Source organism: Phyllobates terribilis, unplaced genomic scaffold (genome assembly GCF_046119375.1).
Source record: "Phyllobates terribilis strain yellow unplaced genomic scaffold, ASM4611937v1 Scaffold_258__1_contigs__length_2716348, whole genome shotgun sequence".
Lineage (NCBI taxonomy): Eukaryota > Metazoa > Chordata > Amphibia > Anura > Dendrobatidae > Phyllobates > Phyllobates terribilis.
In genome coordinates, this window is record NW_027363018.1 from 1,633,347 (window position 1) to 1,652,759 (window position 19,413).

Below are 19,413 nucleotides of genomic sequence, written 5' to 3' on the forward strand. Positions count from 1 at the left end.
TCTGTTTGTTTTGTTACTGACACTATAATTTGCACTTTACATAATTGACCAAAGGATTTAACTAAATGACTCTTATGAAAAAGAGCGAAATGTTTAGTGGGAATGTGTTCCGAAGCTTTTATGTTAAGGGCATTGACCACTCTCTGGTTATTGTTAACCAATGTGTTTGTGAGAGGAATAAAAGGCACTTAGTGACAAAATTCAACATAGACTATATTTCTATTTCCCATATCTCATATTTAGTGCCAAAATTCAAGAAAGGCCATATTAGTAAGTGCCTTATCATCATCTCAAACACATTGGTCAACAATAACCAGAAAATGGCCAATCCTTTTAATCATAGCTTAAAGTTTTGGAAGAATTTACTTTAAAGTTTGTCACCCCTTATATCACAAAATAATAAATATTCAGAAACTGCTTTTCTAATAGACTGACACATCCAGAAGAGATCCCTTTTCATCAGTCACCTCATTATTATAACAAGCAGGATTACAATGAGAGATAACAGAATCCAACATTCACATTAGGTAGTGTCACAGCTCACCTTTTCCCCTTTCCTGCACAATGACATCTGCATGTCACTAAATATAAGAACATGTAAAGAAAACTGTCCCAAGGAAATACATAGAGTCCCCTATAATGTCTAATGTCCATATCTCCAAATAGGCAAGAGAGCAGCTTCCATAAATGTACAGAAAACAGAATACAATAATCTGCAATCAGAAATACAGATTATAAAAAATTATCACAATCTGATTTCAATTAGTTTAAAAATGTATGTGACACATTCCCTTAAAGAAAAATAAAGAAAATATCACTAAACAGAGAATTGGATATTTTAAGAAATGTTTAATAGGTTAGAGTAGAGTAGGGCCCTGCCAAAGGAGTCTACCTTGTCGTGGTGGCAGGCTTAAAAAATCTTTTGGCCAAAACAAAAGCTGCTGGCTATGTATGTGATATAGTGTTTGATGGGAACTGTTAATGTGTGATTGGTAAGGACGTGGTGCAGAAGTGGAGTTTTTCCAAGATTGGGTGGTGGGAGTGTGGAAGATTCAAGAGATGGAGGCGGAGCTGGGGTGGAGTTTCAAGGGGGCTCGAAAATTTTGCCAGAATGGGGTGCTGAAATTCCTGATGACAGCCCTGCTTCTTTATATATCAAAAATCACAGTCTCCTACTCTCCATAGGCTGGTGTTCAAAGGAGTACTGTCATGACAAGCACTGGCGTGTTCAGCAGACCCAAGGCTGTCATGGCAACCCTACGTGTAAACTATTTTGGGAAGAAGAGGTTAAATATAGGGGTAGAATCTCCTCTATTTGTGTTAGAACTCTCCTGTTAGGTTTTTTTGAGTTTGCTGGCCACATGACCATTTTTGCCTATTTAATCCGGCTCCGCCCTTCTTGCCTTGCTGGACTTCATTGTATTTACTACTCTTGAGCTAGCTTGGTGCTCTGTTGCCGTTCTCTGTTAGTTTTGCTAGGTCTTCTGACCTCTATGCTTTTTGTTGTGTGTTTGTCTTTGACTGCTACTATTTCTGCTAGGAGGCGTCCAACTTATCCCAGTCCCTAGTTCTTGTAGGGATACCTCCCTCACACCTATAGGTCTTCGTACAGACTAGCCGAGGACTTTAGCGGGTCTGATCGCAGGATCAGGTTCCCCGTTACATCGTAGGGATCTAGTTTAGTTCTATTGTAGGGACAGATCTCCTGTCTTTCCTTAGTCTCTGTAGCAGATCATAACAGTAAGTCCAGCCCTAAAAGAAAAAAAAAAAAAAAAAAAATTTCTCTAAGGAAAGACCTCCAGTTTTCCATCATGGTCTCGGTTCAAGATTTGGCTCAACGCTTGCAGGGACTCTCTCTGGAGGTGGTCAAGCTCCAACAACACGTGAGTAGCTGTCCTGGAGCACATTTTGTTGAACCAAAGGTACGTCTGCCTGATTTATTTTTTGGCGAACAACAAGATTTTTTTTCTTTTAAAAATGCTTGTTTATTGTATTTTCGTTTGAGACCCGGATCCTCTGGTGATGAGTCACAGCGCATAGGGTTCATAATGTCACTTTTGCGCAAAGATCCTCAGGGATGGGCCTTCTCTCTCCAACCTAGTGATCCGTGCTTTAGATCAGTGGATAGTTTTTTTTCTGCTTTGTGTTTGTTGTACGATGATCCTGATCGTGTCTCATCTGCTGAGTCTGAATTAAGACGTTTGAGGCAGGGATCGGGTAATGTGGAAAAATATTGTTCTCACTTCCGTCGGTGGTCTGCCCAGGTGGGGTGGAACGATTCAGCTTTGAAAAGCTTGTTTCTTGCAGGGCTAGGTGAAAGGGTTAAGGATTTACTGATTGCTTATCCCACACCTGGAAACTTGCAGGAGGCAATGCAATTAGCTATACGGGTGGACAGGAGACTGCGTGCAAGGATTAATGAAAGCAAATCCTCTGCTATGTCAACTCCGAGTCTTGAGAGGGTCTGTGCTGACAATGGAGAGCCGATGGAGATTGGGGCGATGGCACCCCGCTCTCAGGAAAAAGACCGCAGGCTTTCTGAAGGCTTGTGCTTCTATTGCGGAAATCTTGGTCATTTTATTAAGAGCTGTGTGCTTCGTATGAAGAAAGAAAAAAAATGGTCAGTCATGCCCGTATTGCCTGTTTAAATTCTAAGGGAGTATTCCTATCTGCCACTACTGCTGCTCAGGATGAATTCATTGAATTTCGGGTATTTTTGGATTGTGGTTCTACTCTGAATGTGATTGATGGGGGATTCTTGGAAAAACTTAGATTAGAACCTAAAACTTTGTCATCCCCTATTTCTGTGGTTTCTGTTGATGGCTCTCCCTTGAAGAGTGTTACTCACAAGGTCTGTGAATTTCCCCTCACTATTAATGGTATTCATCAAGAGAATTTGGATTTGGTGGTATTGGATAATTTGCCTTCTCCAGTAATATTGGGGTTACCCTGGTTAAAATTGCACAATCCTGTATTGGATTGGTCTACCAATGAAATTAAGTCCTGGAGCCCTAAGTGTTATGACAAGTGTTGTAATGGGCGCATTGCTGCTGTGGAAAAAGGGGAATTACCTGTACCTATTCAGGATTTTTGGAGAGTTTTTTCTGAGGAGGAGTCGCAAATTTTGCCTCCCCATAGAGACTATGATTGTACCATTGAATTTGTCCCTGGAGCGACTCTTCCTAAAAGTCGTTTATTTAATCTGACTATTCCTGAGAGAAAGGCTTTGGAGGAATACATACAGACAAGCTTGGCCGCCGGTCACATTAGGCCTTCCAAGTCTCCTGTGGCTGTTGGATTTTATTTTGTAAAAAAGAAAGATGGCGGTTTACGTCCTAGTCTGGACTTTCGTGAGATTAATAAAATTACTGTACGCAATCCTTACCCACTGCCATTGATTCCTGATTTATTTAACCAGTTAGTGGGGGCCAAGTGGTTCTCTAAAATTGATCTCCGGGGGGCATACAATTTGTTGCGCATGAAGGAGGGTGATGAATGGAAGACTGCTTTTAACACTCCTGTGGGTCATTTTGAGAACCTGGTTATGCCTTTTGGTCTTACCAATGCTCCAGCATTTTTTCAGAATCTTATTAATGACATCCTTAGACCTTTAATCGGCAAAAATGTGGTTGTGTATTTGGATGACATTCTGATTTATTCGCCTGATCTGGAGTCTCATTGGCGGAGCGTACGTGAGGTATTACAGTTATTAATGGACAATTCGCTTTTTGCTAAGCAGGAGAAATGTGAGTTCGCTGTACAGAGAATTAGTTTTTTGGGCTACATTATCTCCAGTGAAGGTTTTGAGATGGACCCGGTTAAAGTTCAAGCTGTGCAGGAATGGCCTAGGCCTATTGGTTTGAAATCGATACAGAGGTTTTTGGGTTTCGCCAATTATTACAGAAAATTCATAAAAAATTTTTCTATTATTGTCAAACCACTGACCGATCTCACCAGGAAAGGTGCTAATGCGGTTCAGTGGACTTCTGAGGCCATTGAAGCTTTTGTGTTTCTAAAGGAGAGGTTCACCTCTGCTCCCATCCTTATGCAGCCTGATGTGACTAAGCCGTTTTTGGTTGAGGTTGATGCTTCTTCGGTGGGGGTCGGTGCGGTGTTGTCTCAGGAAAACAAGGATGGAGTACATCCCTGTGCCTTTTTTTCAAAGAAATTTTCTGAGGCTGATCTTAATTACGATATTGGTAATCGGGAATTGCTGGCGATTAAACTCGCATTTGAACACTGGCGTCACCTCTTGGAAGGTGCTGAATTTCCCATTCAGGTTTTCACTGATCATAAAAATCTGATCTATCTTGATGCTGCCAAGCGCTTGAATGCCCGTCAGGCTAGGTGGGCACTTTTTTTCTCGTGGTTTAATTTTTCCGTTACTTACATCCCGGGTACCAAGAATGTTAAAGCGGATGCTTTGTCTCGCAGCTTTTCTCCCATGGTCGGTGTTGAGGAGGAAGAGGAGACCATTTTACAAGAAGGTGTTGTGATTGCTGCTTTGGACTCCATTTTGGAGGATGAGATTCTTAAAGATCAGGAGAATGCCCTATCTAACACTCCCCATGGGAGGTTGTTTGTGCCTAGGACCTTTAGGAGAGATTTGTTTGTTGAGTGTCATGAGTCTCGGTTGGCAGGTCATCCAGGAATTTCTGAGACCAAGAGACTTGTGGGTCGCAGTTTTTGGTTGCCTGGATGGCAGAAGGAAGTCATTAAGTGGGTGCGCCAATGTACTGTGTGTGCAAGATCCAAGTCTTCGCATGCTCCTGCTGCGGGGTTGCTTTGCCCTCTGGAGGTTCCTAGTGCACCTTGGACACATCTGGCTATGGACTTTATTACTGACCTTCCCCCCTCTGAAGGTTTCACGGTCATCTGGGTGGTCGTGGACCGTTTTAGCAAGATGTGTCACTTGGTTCCCTTCATCAAACTGCCCTGCGCTAAGACACTCGCTAAGGCCTTTGTCAAGGAAATTGTCAGACTACATGGTGTTCCTACTGACATTGTTTCTGATAGGGGACCTCAGTTCGTGGCTCGTTTTTGGCGTGCCTTTTGTGACAGGTTGGGAGTTCATTTGTCGTTTTCATCCGGATATCATCCTGAGTCTAATGGCCAGACTGAAAGGAAGAACCAGGATGTTGAGCAGTTCTTGCGTTGTTTTGTGGCAGACAATCAAGAGGGGTGGTCTGAGTTTCTGCCACTTGCTGAATTTGCTCTTAACAACCATACATCCTCTTCTGCTGGGTGTTCGCCTTTTTTTTGTTGTTCTGGGAGACATCCGTCTTTTGGGTCATTCTCCAAATTGGTTTCGGCTGTGCCTGAGGAGGAGAGCTTTTCCGGTGATTTGGAGAGAGTTTGGACGGATGTGCGTGGTAATCTTCAGGAGGCTAACAAAAAATCTAAGAGGTACTTTGATAGGAAACGGCAAGAGGTTTTGTTTGCTGTTGGTGACATGGTTTGGTTGTCCTCTAAGAATCTGCGATTGAGGATTCCTTCTAAAAAATTGGGTCCCAAGTTCGTAGGGCCCTTTAAGGTGCTTCAGATAGTTAACCAATCTGCTGTTAGGTTGGAGGTTCCTACGTCCTGGAAGATTAACCCGGTGTTTCATGTTTCTCTATTGAAAAAAGCTGATGTGTCGGATGGTGACGCCTCTGCCACTGTTTCTCCGGTGGTGGAGGACGGGGAATATGAAATTTCCCGCATCCTAAATTCTAGACAGTATAGAGGGAGTTTGCAGTATCTCGTCGCTTGGAAGGGTTTAGGACCTGAGGATAACTCATGGGTGAGGGCGGATGATGTTTCTGCTTCCAGACTTGTCAGAGCGTTTCACAGGAGGTTTCCTGGTAAGCCTGGGCCTAGGGGATCCGGAGGATCCTCTTAGAAGAGGGGGTACTGTTAGAACTCTCCTGTTAGGTTTCTTTGAGTTTGCTGGTCACATGACAATTTTTGCCTATTTAATCCGGCTCCGCCCTCCTTGCCTTGCTGGACTTCATTGTATTTACTACTCTTGAGCTAGCTTGGTGCTCTGTTGCCGTTCTCTGTTAGTTTTGCTAGGTCTTCTGACCTCTATGCTTTTTGTTGTGTGTTTGTGACGCGCCCCTGGGCCTGTGTCGCGCTGCGTTGCGCACGCGGGAGCTTACCCGGAGCCGGATCTGTTTAGGGTTGTAGTCTCGTGGCGGTGACCCGGTCCGTGCCCAGGGAGTCAAACTGGACGGCAGTCTGTTAGCGGTAGAAAATGGTTGATGACTACGCCACCCGTTGAATGCAGCCAGGGGGCTGCTGCTGCAGGGCAGACCGCTGAGGCCGGTGGAAGGATGGTGCAGCGTGATAGTATAACCCCCAACGGGAGGGGTATGGCCTCAGGGCAGCCGACGTGGATGATGGGGGTAGCAGGAACCACTCAGAGACGGTATGGTAGCGTTCAGGGTCTTTACTGGTAACAACGATAGACCCTCCCGGAGTACTTGCTAGCGAACGGGGCCTGGTCAGTCCTTGAGCAGATGGGATCTCCCCTGGCCAGGCGTAGTTGTAGGCCTCCCAAGCTGACTGTACTCTTCTGGCTACCTTGCTAGAAGCTGATGTAAGTAGCCCACGTCCCTGAGTGTACCGTGTGGTGCTCACCCGTATGGCCGGTGACTCGGGGCCTTCTAATGGCTTCCGCTCCACGATGGCGGTGCTGGTCCCACGCGTGTGACCGGGCCTTCGGGCTTCTGGGCCAGGGGACCTGAAATCCCCTGCCTGACGGATTCTGCTGCTGGGTAGAAGTTAGTCCCCACAGCCTCGGACTCCGGGTCCGGTAAAGAATCTTCTTAGTCAGGGCGAGCTCTTTAGCTGCCAGCCCCTGACTCCTTGTGACTCTGCTGCTTCCTATGCTGCTCTTGTCTCTACTCTTCCTGGACTCACTAACCCTGCCTCAGCCCCGGGTTTATACAGGGGAAGTTCTTCCCCTCCCAAGGCTGGGCAGGAGGTGTGGCATGCACAGGATCCCTGACCAAAGGACCTCCCACCTGCTCTCAGACGTAATATCTCTATCACTGTGACAACCAGACCCCTGGGGTGTCACACTCCCCCCTAGTGAAATTTAGTACTCCGGGACTAAACACTTTTTAGAAAAATATAACAAGGTATATCATAGAACAATAAAATACAATAAGGAAACACAATAAGATGGTCACGGATGTCCGCAACCGGGTGCAGTCTTTGAAGAAAAGCAAAGGTGTCCATTTCACCAACACAGGGAGACGTAACCAGGTAGGGGTCTGTCCTACCCCGAGTCCTTAACAGTCTCTAGTCCATCCTGGGTTACGCTCCAACTATATACAAAGGATTCCCGGTAAATTCACCGAAGACTCCTGAAAACAACTAGAAACACAAAATTACACACAAGCAACAATAAACAGGTAAACATTGTAAAACAACTTAAACATTTAGATCCTCCAACGTGCGGGTAACTGGCCTCTAGTGGCCCTAGTGGACCTACGGAGCTGACTGTCTGGCCCTGAACTACAGGGTGTAGGAGCTGTCAAGGGTAAACTGGGCAGCTGTCTACCGGCTCTTTGTCTCACTAGGGGTACGGCAGGCTCACTATAAGCAGAGGGTGGATTCTCCTGTTCCGCTTGGGTGGAGTCTTCTGCCTCCTGGACCGGCTGCTCTTCCAGCTCTACCCGTTGCTCCGTAGGTTCTTGGGATGATGGTTGGAGGAAGGTGAGTACGGGTACCACAACTGCACCATTGACTTGAGTCCAAGACCGAGGGAAGTCCCCGAGCACGGTACTAACCATATCTTCCCTTTCTTCCACGGGTCGATGGTCTTCCTGTTCCTCCTCAGGGTTCCTCAGTTGTTCGGGGCACTTCTTCAGGTGGTCCCGGGATACAATGGCTGTGGTTTCCCCTCCGTCTTTACTGATGGTACAGACCTTCGGGTTCTCGTGGCTTGAGGGCAGTACGGTGTACGGGTCCTTCTCCCACTGGTCGTCCAACTTGTGGAGCCGTCTCTTCCTCTTCAAGACCTGCTCTCCGGGTACCAGGGGAACAGCGGGAGCATACTGGTTGTAAGTCTTCTCTTGTCTTTCCCTAGCCTGACAGAGACTTCGCTCCACGCTCTCCTGTACTTTCCGGTACTGCTGCTGCCTCTCTGTGTCCCAGTCTGTTTCTGGTGAAGTGTCCTCGGGCGTCAGGACTCCCATTTCCAGGTCAACAGGTAACTTACCTGGTCTTGCCCTCATTAGGTAAGCCGGGGTACAGTTGGTGGAACCTACCGGGATGTGGTTTTATAGGTCCACCAGATCGGGCAACTTCTCAGGCCACAGACTGCGTTCTTCCAGGGGCAACGTTTTTAGAAGATCCATTACCACCTGGTTCATTTTCTCACAAAGTCCATTAGTTTGCGGATGGTAGGGTGTCGTCCTTATCTTCCGGCAGCCATACAGATTGCAGAATTCCTGGAAGACCTCCGCTTCAAAGGCAGGTCCCTGGTCCGTCAGCACTTGGTCCGGGTACCCGTGTGGACGGCAAAAGTGCTGCTGGAAGGCTCTAGCTGCTGTTCGAGCCGTTAAGTCCTTGACGGGGACGACAACCAGAAACCGGGAGTAATGATCCACGATGGTTAACGCGTAGACGTAGCCACTTCTGCTGGGGGTCAGTTTTACATGATCCAAGGCTACCAGTTCCAACGGTTGCCGGGTGACGATGGACTGCAGGGGAGTCTTCTGGCTGGCCCGGTCCTTCCTTCTCAGATTGCACGGGCCACAGTCTCTGCACCACTTCTCGATGGTTCCCCTCATGCCTACCCAGTGGAACCGCTCGCGCAGCAGGAACTCCAGCTTTTTCCACCCGAAGTGTCCAGCTCCGTCGTGGTATGCCTCCATCACCATGGCTGCGTCTCTTCGTGGCACCACTACTTGCCAGAGTAGTTCATGCGTCCTGGAGTTAACCATTCTGCGGCACAACTTCCCCTTGTAAAGGAACAGTCGACTCTTCTCTGCCCATAGTTGTTTGGCTTCCTCTGGAGCGTCTGATTCCAGGCTAGCCTCCGGGCGAGTCAGCATCTCCTTCACCAGTCGGACGGCAGGGTCGCTGTCTTGCGTTTCCGCCCAGTTGTAGTGAGGTAAGGGGTTCAACGTAGCAGCCTGCTTACTCCTTACCCGGTGGGAATACTGGATAGTCCCATGACGGTGGAACGCAGGGAGTTCAACTTCTTCCAGTCCCTCCGGATCTTCTCCTCCGTCCGGCAGGTTGGGCATCCTGGACAGGGCGTCCGCGTTGGTATTGGAGCGCCCTGCCCGGTATTTAATTGTGAACTCGTAGTTGGACAGACGGGCCATCCACCTCTGCTCCAGGGCACCGAGTCTTGCCGTGTCCAGGTGTGTCAGCGGGTTGTTATCCGTGTATACGGTGAACCGGGAAGAAGCGAGGTAATGCTTAAAGCGCTCGGTGACTGCCCATACCACGGCCAGGAACTCTAGCTTAAATGAGCTATAATTCTCGGGATTCCTTTCGGTGGGTCGCAGTTTTCGGCTGGCATAGGCGATTACTCGCTCTTTCCCCTGCTGAATCTGGGACAGTACGGCTCCTAGCCCGACGTTACTGGCGTCGGTGTAGAGGATGAAGGGCTGGCTATAGTCCGGATACGCCAAGATTTCATCCCCCGTGAGGGCCATCTTCAGCTGGCGGAAGGACTCTTCCTCTAGCTCTTCCCATTTGAAGGGCGGCTTCTGGTTCTTGGCCTTCCGGGACTGGCCTATCAGGAGGTCCTGCATAGGCGCCGCCTTTTTGGTGAAACCGGGAATAAACCTTCGGTAGTAGCCTACCAACCCTAGGAACTGCCGCACTTCTTTTACGCTGGAAGGGCTTGGCCATCCTTTGATTGCGGTGATCTTATCGGGGTCGGGAGCCACTCCGTCAGCGCTCACCACGTGTCCCAGGTATTGCACCTTTGGTTTCAGGAGGTGACACTTGGAGGGTTTCACCTTTAGGCCGTAACTCGCCAGAGCTTCGAACACCTCCGCCAGGTGTTTCAGGTGGTCCTCATAAGTTTTGGAGTATACGATGACATCGTCCAGGTACAACAGGACCGTCTCGAAGTTTCTGTGGCCCAGACAGCACTCCATTAATCGTTGGAAGGTTCCTGGGGCGTTGCAGAGTCCGAACGGCATGCAGGTGAACTCGCTAAGTCCCATCGGGGTGGTGAATGCGGTCTTCTCCCGGTCCGCCTCTGCTACAGGAACCTGCCAGTACCCGCTAGTGAGATCCAAGGTAGAGAAGAAGTTAGCAGATCTTAAAGCAGCCAATGACTCCTCTATCCTTGGTAAGGGGTACGCATCCTTGTGTGTGATACGGTTGATTTTCCGGTAATCTACACACATCCTCATGGTGTTGTCTTTCTTTTTGACTAAAACTAGTGGGGCTGCCCAGGGGCTACAGCTATCCCGGATTACCCCAGCCTCCTTCATGTCTCTAAGCATCCCCTTGGCGTGTTGGTAATGTGCAGGGGGTACGGGTCGATACCTCTCTTTTATGGGAGGATGATCTCCCGTGGGGATGCGGTGTTCTACCCCCTTGACTCGCCCGAAGTCTAACGGGTGTTTACTAAACACTCTCTCATACTCTTGAACCACCCGATAGACTCCTTGTTTCTGGTGTGAGGGAGTGGAGTCAGTACCCAGATGTAGTTGCTGACACCAGTCCTCCATGTCTTTCTTAGAGCCGTTACCTTCCTCCGGGTGAGATGGAGGCAAGGGTTCCACAGATTGTATAGAATTTTGATTAGTGGTATATAATTTGGCCAGCGTGGCATACCGGGGCAGGTACACTTCCCTCTCCCCGATATTTATTATGCGAACGGGCACCCTCCCATGGCGTACATTGACCACCCCCCGTGCTGTCAAAATGGTGGGCCTACTGTCTGAGTAAACTGGTTCTACCATTGCCTGGTAATCTCTACCTCTCAGACCAATAGCTGCCCGGCACCAAATCATCATTTCACTTTTTGGGGGCATGGCAATAGGAAAAGGGTCACACATTCTTACGCTACCAATCTCACCGCCGGAGAGTTCCACTTGTTGCCGTTGCATCAGTGCCCGGATCTCTTTCTGGAGCACCCGCTGCTCGCCGGAGCTGGCATTCTTGGCAACCTGCTGTAAAAGGAAAATCACCTCTGCAAGACAATTTTCAATTACATTAGTTCCTAGAGTTATTTTTGGGTGACTCTCATGTTTGTCAATATCTACAATGATCAGTCCCTGTGCGGCCAGTTCGACTCTACCAATTTTGATAGTCACCTCTTTAAATCCGATCTGTGGCACGGGCTGACCATTGCTGGCGATGATACTCAAGTCGTCGTCAGGGTAGCGGGTAATATCCGAGTCATTCCAGTACTGCTTGAAGAGCACGTACGGGATGGTGGTGACCTGTGACCCGGTGTCCAGTAGGGCACTCATGGGAATGCCATCCAGTACCACAGGCAAGACTGGACGTCCTCCCACATATCTGTCGCGCCAGTTCGATGGGCCTGGTGATCTTTTTCCTGGGGGTTGGCCCTCTACCCCAGGTTGTGCCCGTTTAAAGAACAGTACCTTTCCATATGTCCGGGTTGATTGCAGCGGCGGCAGATGGGTCGTCCGTCCTCGCTGTATCGGTCACTGGGTCTTCCTCTGGCCGGTGGGGTCCTCCTTGGTCGACGCCACGGGATGTCCTCCGGTCCGGATGCCAGCTGGATCTTCCCTGGAGTGGAAACCTGTAAAGACTGCACAGTTCGGGTTAGCGCAGCAACGCTTTTAGCTAGCTCTTGGACCTGATGGTGTAGGTCTGGAGCCGGGTCATTGTCCAAAGCCTGCGCATCAGCTCCCACAGGCCCTGCTGACAAGGGCGCCGCCTCCTGGTAGTAAGTGGTAGTGGGGCGTCTGTGGGTCACAACGCCACCTGGTGCCGGTTCTCGGAGCACCCGGATGGCTCTGTCCTTGAACTGTGCAAATTCTAGATGAGGGTCCTGTAAGGCCATTGCCCGCAACTGGGTGCGGTGGGCATTGCAATATAAACCCTCTATAAATTGTTCGGTCAACAGCCTGTCCTCGTTTCCCACTCCATTAGGGTCGGTCTGCTTAATGGCCCTCAGGGCCTCTTGTAGGTTGAGTGCATAGTCCCTTATACTCTCATGCGCTCGCTGCTTGCACCCGTAGAATCTAAGTTTAATCTCGGCTGAGGTGCGGGTATCAAAGGTGTCCTTCAGCCGGGTTAGTATCCCTGCGACAGTCTTCCTCCCAGGTGGCCAGGATTTTACTTCCCTTTTGGCTGCCCCAGTTAGTTGGGCCACCAGGATGCTCACTTTTTGCTCTTCTGTGAGGGGGTACACCTGGAAGAGGCTATCCAGCTTTTCTCTAAAGTCATGCAGGGTATGTGACTCCCCTGAGTACTGGGGTAGCCAAGCTGCTCCCGGGATATAGGGCATGGTGAAGGGCATAACTGCAACAGCGGTAGCGCTGGCGGGGGTTGAGGCAGTGGAGCTCCCCTCCGTATCCGACATCTTCCTCCCCCCTAGTGGACCGTGGCCTACCTTGCGATGATCCTGTTCCGTAGGCCGCGGCTCCGCAGTGGATCGTCAGGGTTGAGGACCTTCCGTCGCGCTCCTGTGACGTCGGCGTCTGCTGGGCTCCTTCCAGGACCTTACGCAACGTCCGGACGTGAGGCGGGGCTTCAGTTCTCGCGCGCTTTCGGAGTCCACGCCCCTCTTCTTCCCGCGCGGCGTCCTCAAGATGGCGTCCAATGGCGGGAAAACTCCACGGATGGCGGGAAGAAGGCTGAAGATGGCGGGAAACTTCACCGATGGCGGGAAGAAGGCTGAAGATGGCGCCGGATGGCGGGAATCTTCACCGATGGCGGGAATCTTCACCACTGGTAAGTTTGAACAGTCTTTGCTTTTCAGGCACGCAGTACCCGGTGGTTGCGGGCACGTGATCCTGCCGACTACGCCAAAGTTGACGCGCCCCTGGGCCTGTGTCGCGCTGCGTTGCGCACGCGGGAGCTTACCCGGAGCCGGATCTGTTTAGGGTTGTAGTCTCGTGGCGGTGACCCGGTCCGTGCCCAGGGAGTCAAACTGGACGGCAGTCTGTTAGCGGTAGAAAATGGTTGATGACTACGCCACCCGTTGAATGCAGCCAGGGGGCTGCTGCTGCAGGGCAGACCGCTAAGGCCGGTGGAAGGATGGTGCAGCGTGATATTATAACCCCCAACGGCAGGGGTATGGCCTCAGGGCAGCCGACGTGGATGATGGGGGTAGCAGGAACCACTCAGAGACGGTATGGTAGCGTTCAGGGTCTTTACTGGTAACAACGATAGACCCTCCCGGAGTACTTGCTAGCGAACGGGGCCTGGTCAGTCCTTGAGCAGATGGGATCTCCCCTGGCCAGGCGTAGTTGTAGGCCTCCCAAGCTGACTGTACTCTTCTGGCTACCTTGCTAGAAGCTGATGTAAGTAGCCCACGTCCCTGAGTGTACCGTGTGGTGCTCACCCGTATGGCCGGTGACTCGGGGCCTTCTAATGGCTTCCGCTCCACGATGGCGGTGCTGGTCCCACGCGTGTGACCGGGCCTTCGGGCTTCTGGGCCAGGGGACCTGAAATCCCCTGCCTGACGGATTCTGCTGCTGGGTAGAAGTTAGTCCCCACAGCCTCGGACTCCGGGTCCGGTAAAGAATCTTCTTAGTCAGGGCGAGCTCTTTAGCTGCCAGCCCCTGACTCCTTGTGACTCTGCTGCTTCCTATGCTGCTCTTGTCTCTACTCTTCCTGGACTCACTAACCCTGCCTCAGCCCCGGGTTTATACAGGGGAAGTTCTTCCCCTCCCAAGGCTGGGCAGGAGGTGTGGCATGCACAGGATCCCTGACCAAAGGACCTCCCACCTGCTCTCAGACGTAATATCTCTATCACTGTGACAACCAGACCCCTGGGGTGTCACATTTGTCTTTGACTGCTACTATTTCTGCTAGGAGGTGTCCAACTTATCCCAGTCCCTAGTTCTTGTAGGGATACCTCCCTCACATCTATAGGTCTTCGTACAGACTAGCCGAGGACTTTAGCGGGTCTGATCGCAGGATCAGGTTCCCCGTTACATCGTAGGGATCTAGTTTAGTTCTATTGTAGGGACAGATCTCCTGTCTTTCCTTAGTCTCTGTAGCAGATCATAACAATTTGTATCTCAATCCGCCTGTTGGTAGACCCAAAATGACATAAAAGCGATTTTGTATCATAAAATATAAATTTTATTGAATGATATTTAAAGTTATACAAAGACAATAAATAAGGAAAGGAGGGGAGGGGTTGGGGATAGGAGAGGACAGCTACAGAGGCAGGATGAGATGGTAAAGATCCTGCAAGGAGACTAACATCCCTAAACCAGCATAGATTGTATCACAAATGTGAGTGTAAGCTGCCGGCCAGGTAATATAATGGTAAAAAACCAAGCATAGATCGTATCAAAAGGTACCTTCACATAAGGAGCATTGATAGCAAAGGTAGGTATAACATGTGGCTTTCAAGGTAATAACCTTATAAGGTAAGTCAGTGACAATAGTAGGTATAACATGTAACAAGAAAAGGTAATAATAGACAATAGATTCAGAGGTTACATTATAAAAGATATCGTCATTGTCAAAGATTTCCATTACCTTGTGCCATAAAGATAAGATCTAAGGCAGCGTGCACTAAGATGCTGGGGGGGTGTAGCAGCCGCAGGTGGAGCTTCCCTCCATTCGCAACTGTTAGAAGCAGATGATAGCTGAATAACACAGCCGTCATCTGCCAGCTCAGTTCCCAAGTCCACATCAAAGAACAGGGATGTATGTTATTTTTTTTATAAACATTTTATTTTATTGTTTTACTTTTTTTATTTTAGTCCCTATACAGAACGTGAACCTGGTTGCTTCATTGCGCGATGCTGCGAGGCATGATTTAACATTGCAGCTGTGGGGGCCATTGTGTAGGTTTATTGACTAAGAAAGCCCCCTAACTTTATTTAACAACCTAGATGCCACTGTTACTATAGGTTGCGGCATCAAAGAGGTAAATTAAAGATAACAGCTAGGATCAAAGACATTGACTGCTCAGTTCCTGCAGGAGCCCCTCAGTGATCCAGCTGGAATGGCGCCACCACCGGAGGTGAGTATAGCTGCTATTACTTTACTTTGTGGAAACAGTAATTGAGAAGGGTTAGTCCTAGTAGTGGACAACCCTTATATAGACTAAGGGCTTGATTCATTAAGGGGTTTATGTTGAAATTGTGTAAAACTCCTTAATAGTGATGAGCGAGCGTGCTCACCACTGCTCGGTACTCGCCTGAGCATCACCCTGCTCGACATGCTCGGCGAGTATTTTCGGGGTTGCTCGGGCGGGAGCTCTGTTCCCCGCCATGCATGTTTGGCTCTCTTTAGAGAGCCAATGACCATGCAGGGATTGTTTGCCACACACTGTAATGTCGTAGCCATGTTGGTTGTGGCATTACAGTGATTGGCTGGCCGAATAGCGTCATCGAGTCTATATAAGACCGGGCGCCGCTATGCTCATCAAAGCCTATCCCGGAAACAGGCAGAGTAAGGAGAGGTCCTGCTGTGTGAGGTAGAGAATTGGCGGTGTAATAGTTACATATAGGTAGTGGTACTCCAGGAGTATGTATATATATATATCCATCTGAACTAACAGTTCTTCTGAGGACTAATCCAGCTGCATATATTAATCCTGATAGCACGAGTTAGGCAGGCAGGCAGGGTTTGTGGCAGTGTACACAGCACAAGAGGGTCCACTGCACGTTCTGTCTGCTCCTGCTGTTACAGATATCCGTAGACATAGCCCCAGATATCAGGGGCCAGAGCTATTTTTTTTTATGTTAATCCTGATCATTTGCTTAAAAAAGCAATCCAGAGTACACCATTTTACTTCTCCATTTGCTTGTTAGCACTGCAGAATACAGCCAGATCTTTTCCATCATCAGACGTGATCCCATATTACAGCGATAAAAATTCAGAAATGTGTAGTGAACGTGGAAAATATTATCCTTCATTTACAGTTTGTAGCAGTTTGTCAGTGAAGCTATTCACACGTGGTCGCTGTGAATAATAGGAAACTACAAGCCCGCTATTTAAAACAGTAGGCGTCCATCAGACCTATCACATATAACTGCGGTACAAATCCAGCCATTTGTAGCGATCGTGTAAAATATTGTCTTCCATTTACAGTTTGTAGCAGTGTGTCAGTTAAGCTATTCACAAGGGCGCATTGAGGAGCATTTTTGTTTTTGGTTATTTATTTTGCCTTATATACAAGTCATTACCTTGGAAAGGATGTTCCTTGACATTTTTCCCACGAAAATCCATTTTGGTTTAGTTTTTGTATGTTTCATTGTGAATCCGTAAAAGTGGGGTAATACTCTGACAACATTGTTCACAGCAGTGACCTGGGAGTCAGAGATGCTTCCAGGGGTCTTCCCCATGCTGTTCCCATGCCATTTGAGCATGGACAGTTTTTGGCCCCCTGCAGACCTCCGGGGTGGAGGGGGTGCCACCAAAAAAATGCTCGAGTTTCCCATAGACTTAAATTAGGCTCATTGCTGGGGTCGAGCACTCGAGCATTCCAATTTGCTTGATTCGAGCAACTAGTACCCGAGCATTTTAGTGCTCGCTCATCACTACTCCTTAATAAGTTGCAATGTTTAGCATAAACGCCAGCTCCACTATTATGAGATAGAATGTGCAGGATATAGACGGGGCGCGGCTACTCAAATCATGATACATTATGCCACTCTAGTGGTGTAACTTACTCCAGAAGTGTACTCCAGTCACTAATTGGAGGACACGTTTGGCTACAGCGCATGCTGGTTATCAGATACACCTAGTCCATGAAGAGTCATACTCTACTTAATGAATAAGGCACATTGTACTCCAGCAAGCCCCTTCATTAAAACTTATGTGCGTAACGCCAGTCTAAATGAATGTGCTTCTAAATGTACAGAGAGAAACCTCAACTGAATAAAACTTAAGGCACCAACAAAAAAGTATAACCAAATTTTAGTTTACAAGCAACTTATTACTTATATACACTATTAAAGGGAATCTGACGGCAGGTTTTTGCTATGTAATCTGAAAGCAGCATAATATAGAGCAAGAAAGCCTGATTCAAGCAATGTATCACTGACTGGACTGCTTGGTACAGTTTTGATATAATCCATGCTTTATCTGCTGTTGATATAGCAGGGCTATAAATGCTGAGCTCGATGTAACCCCTCCCCCACCGCTGATTGGCAGCTTCCTATGTACACTGTACAGTTTCAGAAAACTGCCAATCAGTGGTAGGGGCGGGGTTACACAGATTAACCTGACTGGCCTGCACATGAGACCTAGTCAGGCTGTGATAATCTCCTGCTGATAAATTAATAAAATTCAGTGAAACACATATGGTGTCAACATGTGCACTATACCTCTAAATTCATTGAACGGTACAGTTTTTTTTTTAAATGTGGTCACTTTGGGGGTTTCTGCTTTTCTGGTACATCAGGCGTTCTGCTGATGTGACATGCACCCCAAACCATTCTGGCCACATACTGGAGATTTGTATTTTCAGGAGAAAATTGTATTATGATTTATAGGGTCCAATTTTTCTTGTTATCCTTGCAAAACGTTGGGGCTAAACCAACATTTTGGTTGAAAAAATGTCATCCTTCAATTTCACCTCCAAGTGTTTAGTGACTTGTCACCCGGTTTAAGATGCTCACTACACCCAGAAATGAATTCCTTGAGGGATACAGTTTCCAAAATGGGTTCAATTATGGGAGTTTTTGTGGGTTTCTCACCTTATGGGCTCTTGAAATGTGACATGTCATCTGCAATCTATTCCAGGTAAAATTGTGAGCCAAAAGTTTTATAGCGCTTCTTCCCTTCTGAGCCCAAAGAGTAGTCTCCGACCACATATGGAGTATTGATGTACTCAACGTTACCCTTGTAAAAATGAAAATTTGTGGCTTCTTCAACATCTTAGTGGAAAAAAACTTTTTTTTTCTTTTTCAAGGCCTAGTGTTATAAAATTCTCTGAAATGCCTGTGGGTTCAAGATGCTCACCCCACCCCTAAATGAATTCATAGTGGGTGTAGTTTTTATAATTTGGGTAATTGTGGGAGGTTTTGGATTTTAGCACTTCAGGAGCTCCGCAAATGTAACATGATGTTTATAGTCTATCTCTTCCAAAATAGCTTAACAAAGGCCAAATAGCGCTCCTTTCCTTCTGAACCCAGCTATGGGCCCCAAAAATAGGTTTCAGCCTCTTATGGGATTTCAGTGTACTGAGACATTTGGGGCTAAAGTAACATTTTCATAGAAAACATTTTTCTTGTTCCAATGTTATAAACTTTTGTGAAGCATCTTTGGATCTAAAATGGCCAGCATACCCTTAGTTGAATTCCTTGAGGAATGCAGTAACTAACATGGGGCCTTTTCTAGGGGCTTTCCGTTCTTTGGGCACCTCAGGAGCTCTGCAAATGTGACATGGCATATGGAATCTATTCCAGCCAAAATTGTGCTCCAATGTAAAATTTTGCTCCTTGCCTTTCAAGCCCTGCCGTTTATCCAAAAAGTATCTTCCAGCCACATGTGGGGTGTTGGCCCAAAATTAATTGTCTATTTTCTTCTGCTCCGTTACTGAAATGACAAAATTGGGAGCTAAAGTAACATTTTTGTGCATAAAAAGTAATTTTTCATTTAACAGCATGAAGCCCTGTGGGGTATACAAAATTTCTCAATACAGTTTTGAATATCTTGAGGGGTGCACGTGACATAGGCCCCTCAAAATCACTTCAAATGTGTAAAGGGCCCCTAAAAAAAGAGAGTTTGGAAATCTCATTGAGAAAAAGAAAAATTACTGCTAAACTTTTAACCCTTATAAAAAATCCTAACAAAAAAATATCAATTAAAAATAGAGCGTATTTAATGTAGACATATGGTAAATGTTATTTATTTAAAAAAATTCTGCAGTATGGCACAAAAATAAAGTTTTTAGGGACATAAAAATTTCAAAGTTGAAAAATGGAGATTTTTTCAAAATATATGCATCAAATTTCTATTTCTTTAATATAAATGCCAATCATATTAACCTAAATCTACCACTAACATAAAATACAACGTGTCAAAAAAAAAATTATTACCACATAAAATAGCACATTGGTTTAAAAAATTTGGCCTGGTCAGGAAGGTGAAAACTACCTTAGACGGGAAAGGGTTATTCCCAATATATGTGATAACTCTGAAGTGGAGCAGACTCCACAATACAAGCTGTTCACATTATTACATAGATTTCTTAGACCCGATGAGGCTTGTTTAGTTACGTTGAAAATCCACTTGCTTTTGAGCTGAAGCATTTCCACCTGTTCACATGGGCCAATAAAT

General features: G+C 47.4%; 1 protein-coding gene across 1 annotated transcript in view; it reads right to left on the reverse strand.

Annotated features, from left to right (window-relative positions):
• The window catches only part of LOC141219264 (SH3 domain-containing kinase-binding protein 1-like), a 91,073-nt gene that overhangs the window by 69,971 nt on the left and 1,689 nt on the right, over positions 1 to 19,413 (reverse strand). Inside the window, exon 2 of the mRNA XM_073666033.1 lies at positions 14,656 to 14,745. Within this exon, the coding sequence (XP_073522134.1) occupies positions 14,656 to 14,745 (90 nt within the window). The remainder of the gene's footprint in view (positions 1 to 14,655; positions 14,746 to 19,413) is intronic.